The 5,774-nt window shown below is 49.5% G+C and overlaps 1 protein-coding gene across 1 annotated transcript in view; it reads left to right on the forward strand.

Annotated features, from left to right (window-relative positions):
• Nucleotides 1-5,774, forward strand: part of C2CD2 (C2 calcium dependent domain containing 2) — a 44,861-nt gene that overhangs the window by 23,584 nt on the left and 15,503 nt on the right. Inside the window, exons 7-10 of the mRNA XM_077755373.1 lie at nt 157-262; nt 2,659-2,723; nt 4,802-4,926; nt 5,415-5,589. Coding sequence (XP_077611499.1) covers nt 157-262; nt 2,659-2,723; nt 4,802-4,926; nt 5,415-5,589 — 471 coding nt within the window. The remainder of the gene's footprint in view (nt 1-156; nt 263-2,658; nt 2,724-4,801; nt 4,927-5,414; nt 5,590-5,774) is intronic.

Consider the following 5,774-nt stretch of genomic DNA (forward strand, 5'->3'; position numbering starts at 1 on the left):
ATTTGAAAAAAACTCTTTTAAAAAAAAAAAAAAAAAATATTCCCTCAGAAGGGGGTGAGCCAAGACCTCAGGCATTTAATTCAGCCTGTTTTATGCAAAACGTGTATGCAATGTAATGTGGTTAAAAAATAAAAATATCCCTTTGTTCGATCACAGGCAACGTTAACCCACAGTGTATAGTGCGGCTGAATGATCCCATCCAGAAGTTCAGCGCCCTCGCGAAAAATGCCACGGACCTCACCTGGGAAGAAGAATTCACCTTGTGCGTACAGCCTGCTTACTTTGGGCTTGGGTTTGTACAGCTGCACCTGTTGCAGACTGCCAAATCCTGAAAGCCCTTTGTACCACCGTTCACACCAAACAAATAAAGAACTAAAGTTTTCTAAATGCATGGTACACATCTGAGGTAGTTTTAGGTAGGATGTGGATTTTTTCCGGAAGGCAGCCCTGGGTGTGGGTCTCCTCGCCCATGTTCATCTGTGACCGGAGAGCACTGTTGCTGGGCTCGCTTTAGAAAGATTCGCCGCCTGGAGCAGAATAGAGGAAACTTCCGGTCGATACCAGAGCCTGGCAGGGAGCAGGCCAAGGGAAAAGCAATGTATAGAAGGTGTAGGAAACCCGAGCAATGTATCATCGAGCTGCGCCCACAGCACGTTAAGATCCGTACAGCAGGACTCGGGGGGAGGGGGCTCATTCCGGGAATGTGTGGGCGCTTCCAGGAGGCGACCTGCTAACAGAACTCGTTGCGTTGCTAGATCAAAGCAGAAAGCAAATGTATCTCGGTACACGTCCGAAAGACAGTCCCTGATGTTTCCTACCCATTCCTAATTTTAAACACTTAACCAGATTTACGGCCATTTCTTTAATAAGATAAAAGAAATGGCTGTAAATGACAAGTACCAGAAGTACTTCCCACGAGGGTCAAGAGAAAGATGCCCACTGTTTTGTTCTCGGAGGACGGGTAGTACAGGGAGATGAGAAACGGAAATAATGTTCAAGTGTCGGAAAGGAAGAGACGAAACGAATCGTTACCTGGAGGTGATACTATCTGCATGTCTAGATTACTTGAGAAAATCAGTTAAAACTATTAGAAATAACAGTAGGTGCAGATAGAAATAATATTAGGAAACCAGTATAAATAATATTTCGGTAAAGTGACTAACTCTATAGAAATCCATTGCTTTCTGATGCTTACACAGTGAACAATTAGAAAAAAGTACCGGCCACTGACATCCCATTATACTATAAAGAGCTTTTATAAATCATTAATGAGAACCTGAGCACTCCTCGAAAACTGGGAAAAGATGAACTAGAAATATGAAAGCAAGAACTGTCAGTAGCTAGAAACTTTTGAAAAGATGTTCAGTCTCAGAAATAGTTAAATACAAGTGTGTGAACAAAAGAGGTACGTTTTTTCACCTTACAGGGTGGTAGAGAGGAGGGGAGTGAGAACAGCCAGTGGCAGTGTGGATTGGACTGAACATTCTGGAAGTCCTCAAGGTGTATTACAAAAAAGAGAGAGAGAGAAAATCTTTTAAATGCACATACCTTTTGGCCGGTACACTGTAAGGAAATCATCACACAGTGTTTATAAAGATATATGTACAAGGATATTTATCTTCGCTTGCTTATAATTATAAAATGTTGGAAACAACCAACAATTATTAAGGGCTTGTTATTAAGGAATTGACAAAATAAAACCTCATAAAGCCACATAGTGGCTCACTAGATGCCTATTAAAAATGATTTGCTGTTCTGTAGTTTCTGATGTGGAAAGATGTCCGTGGAAAAAAAAGTTACAGAGGCGGAGAGAGGTCTACCATGTTCTATGTTATGTTTTTAGATAATTACATAGCTACACTTTTAAAAAACGTTTATTTATTTTGGGAGAGAGGCAGAGCTCACACGTGCGAGCAGGTAAGGGGCAGAGGGAGAATCCAAAGCAGGCTCCCTACTGTCAGCACAGAGCCCGACTCGGGGCTCGATCCCATGAACCGTGAGATCATGACCTGAGCCGAAATCAAGAGTCGGATGCTCAACCGCTTGAGCCACCAGGTGCCCGTGTAGCTACACTTTTTGATATAGTAACTACTTGCTACATGTAGCTCTTTAAACTTCAATTAACTAAGGGCCCTTGGGTGGCCCAGTTGGTTAAGCGTCCGACTTCAGCTCAGGTCATGATCTCATAGTTTGTGGGTTCGAGCCCCACGTGAGGCTCTGTGCTGACAGCTCAGAGCCTGGAGCTGCTTCAGATTCTGTGTATCTGTTTCTCTCTCTCTCTCTCTCTCTGCCCCTCTCCCACTTTTACTCTGTCTCTCTCAAAAATAAATAAACATTAAAAAATTAAAAAAATTTTCAATTAAAATTAAATTCAGGCCCTTGGTTTGCACTCGCCTTATTTTGAGCTCTCGATAGCCATCTGTGGCAAGTGGTCCCCATTCAGATAGCAGCTGTCTACAATATCTCTGTTATCAGCCAGGAAGTAGCAGAGAATTCTGGGAGACCAGTAACCAAATAGTAACGGTAACCATTTGGGAATCGTGAGGCCAGATAATCTTTATACTGATGGTGATTTGTATTTCTTTGTACAGTGAGAAAAAAAATACTGTTTCAAAAAGTTAATAAAGCATTCTTAAGGATTCTTTGTCCTTCCTACAGTGAGTTGAATGCCAAGTCCAAGGAGTTGTACTTGGAGATTTCAGAGGATGAACAGTCATCAGAAGGTGGGTGTCAAGTGGGTAGACGGAGGCCCTGCTGTCCGGGAGGGTGATCCAGCCGCCTTGACGGGGCCCCGGAGAAGCTGGGAGGCACGGGTGGGGAGACCCCGTAGCACACACTGGTGTTCTGAAGGCAATGTTTGCTTGAAAGTCCATTTCATTTTTTAAGGTCATACATTTTTTAAAATGTTTGTTTATTTTTGAGACAGAGAGAGAGAGAGAGACAAGTGTGAGCAGGGGAGGGGCAGAGAGAGAGGCGGACACAAAATCCAAAGCAGGATCCAGGCTCTGAGCTGTCAGCACAGAGCGGACGCAGGGCTGGAACCCATGAACCATGATATCATGGCCTGAGCCGAAGGCAGATGCTTAACCGACTGAGCCACCCAGGCGCCCCCCAAAGTCATACATTTTGGAAAAGAATATACTCAACTGGTTTTTACCTTTTTATTTTCAATGTTTATTTATTTTTGAGAGACAGAGAGACCGAGTATGAGCAAGGGAGGGGCAGAGAGAGAGACAGAGAGGCAGAGACAGAATCTGAAGCATCTCCAGGCTCTGAGCTGTCAGAAGCCCAACATGGAGAAGCCCGACATGGGGCTTAAATCCGCAAACTGTGAGATCATGACCTGAGCCAAAGTCGGACGCTTAACCAGCTGAGCCACCCAGGAGCCTGCCTGCCTGCCTGCCTTCTTTCCTTCCTTCCTTCCTTCCTTCCTAACAAATATGTACAATTTTTAAATCAGTAATTCTTGGCTTAGAAAATTACTTCTAATCTCCATCTTCTTAGCCTTCCTAGACCCGTTTTGTCTTGTTCCGACTTGTGGTAAAATGCACGTGATGTACAAATGACCGTCTCAGCCATTTCTGAGGGTAACATTCAGTGCTATGAAGTACGTTCACACTGTTGCACACCCCTTGCCGCTGTCCCTCTCCAGAACTTTCTGTCTTCCCAAGCCGGGACTCTGTCCCCATGAAACGACTCCCTGTCCCCGCCTCCCCCAGCCCTGGCGCCCCCCCACCTCTACTTTCTGTTTCTGTGGATTTCAACCGGCTCATCCTTATAAAATAAGCCACAGCAGCTTGTAACGGCCACGTGCTTTAGAGCCGGGAAAGCGACGATTAAAGGTAGAACTCATGAAAGTGAGCATGGACCAGTGTGTGTGCATGTGTGTGAGTCAGGAGTATCACTATTTATTAGGTGTCTAAAAGTCCCCTCAAACATACCAAACTTGGGAAAGGGGGCCCCTTTCCTGGCTTCTCCACAAACCCAAGCCACTGGGGGTTCTCTTAAAGTTACAAAGACACAGGAGAAAGCAGTGTAAGCCTCTCTGTATTAGCAGGAATTCTGAGCTAAGGTCCCAGATCTGCTCTCTTGGGAGAAGGTAGTGAGGCGCTCCTGACACGCTCAGAGCAGGCGTGTGGGTTCGAGCCCAGACTGGGGTCAGGCTTTCACCTGAAGAGAAGCTGCCTCCAAACCCACGCCTGACGCTCGGCTCCCCGTTTGCTCCACTGGCGGTTCAGTCCTGTACGGCCTCGCAGGGTCTACGAAATTTCATGTGAACAAAACCACACAAAACAGAACGAAGAACAGCAACGATATAACGTTTCCTCGGACCCATGCGGTTTTGACATTTTGCCCCATTTCCTTTATTATCTGTGCTCGTGCTCAGCGGCGGCTCTTGGTTTCGCACACTTTGTTTCTGCACACGCACACGCACGGGAGGGCCCCTCACACTCCCTTTCCTGGGCGCATGTTTCCAAAGAACGAGGATGTTCACACTCGCATCCTCCGTCCAGCCGTCAGCTTCCTGGATCTGCATGGCTAGGTCTTTAACCGGGCGCCGTGGCCTTCAGGGCAGATTCTCTCCACGCCGCAGAGGCTCTTCCGCCTCCTGTGGTCTGATGCGGTGTCACGATCTCTGACCGTCCCCGTGGCGTTCTTAAACACCCCGAAGTGCCCTGAAATCGGGCAATGTGCAGACGGACAGGGCGCCTCGGGGATTTGTCCGGGTTGGGGTGGCGGCTCCGTGGAACCCCGTGGACGCACGCCCACGCTCTTCCTTCCTTGTGTCCTGTCTTTCCAGCTCTGTGGGCGACCACGACCATTCCTCTGGATTTATTCAAGAAGCAGCCGGCGGGGCCACAGAGCTTCACGCTGACCAGCGGCCCGTCCTCCGGCGGCTCTGTGCTGGGCTCCGTCACCGCAGAGGTACGACATCACGGCCCACCGTGGCCGCACCCCGGCTTCACCTGCCTGAGACTCGCTTGAGATAAGGAGTGTCTTTGCCCGTCAGCCTTCCTCTTGCTTCGGCCGGACACAGGACGCTCCCCGGGCGCCCCTGCGTCGTGCTGCGCGTTTCTAGACTGGAACGGGCCACTCTGTGCGCGCGATCGCCTTGAGTCGGCCGAGTGGATAACGGTCCATGACGCCGCGTCACGTGGGCTGGCCCCAGAAAGGGCCATTTGGTCTCATTGGGGTTCTCCAGCCTTTGTTCCCGTAGTTACACGTCGAGTGGGTGTGTTTGCGCATGGGTCTTCCCGCCCTCTGTCGGCTCTGGGGAAGCTGGGGGTAATCGGGTTCTGAGACCCCGTGACCTTCGTGGAGGAGGGCAGAGGCTGTGGCAGAGGAAGGCGGCGCCCCGCGTCCTGGCACTGGCCGCGGCGCCGCATGCGGCGTGTAACTGGCTTTGTCTGCAGTTCTCTTACATAGAGCCTGGCGAAGTGAAATCCCAGCAGTCACCTCCGCCCGCGCCGGCTGCGAAGGTGGAAAAAGACCGCACGGTGATGCCGTGTGGGACCGTGGTCACGACTGTCACTGCCGTGAAAACCAAGCCTCGCTTCGACACGGGGAGGGCGTCCCCGCTGAGCTCTGGTGAGAGTGCAGGCAAGCAGCCCCGGCCCGTAGCCGGCGGGCGTCTGGTCCCTGTGGCCGCAGGGGGTGTGGGTAAGACACTCACAGCACGGAGGGGGGGAACTGGCAGGACGTCTGCCTAGCTTTTTTTTTTTTTAAGTTTATCCATTTATTTTTTGAGAGAGAGAGAGAGAGAGAGAGCGTGC

Source organism: Crocuta crocuta, unplaced genomic scaffold (assembly GCF_008692635.1).
Source record: "Crocuta crocuta isolate KB4526 unplaced genomic scaffold, BGI_CrCroc_1.0 scaffold675, whole genome shotgun sequence".
NCBI classification, from domain to species: domain Eukaryota; kingdom Metazoa; phylum Chordata; class Mammalia; order Carnivora; family Hyaenidae; genus Crocuta; species Crocuta crocuta.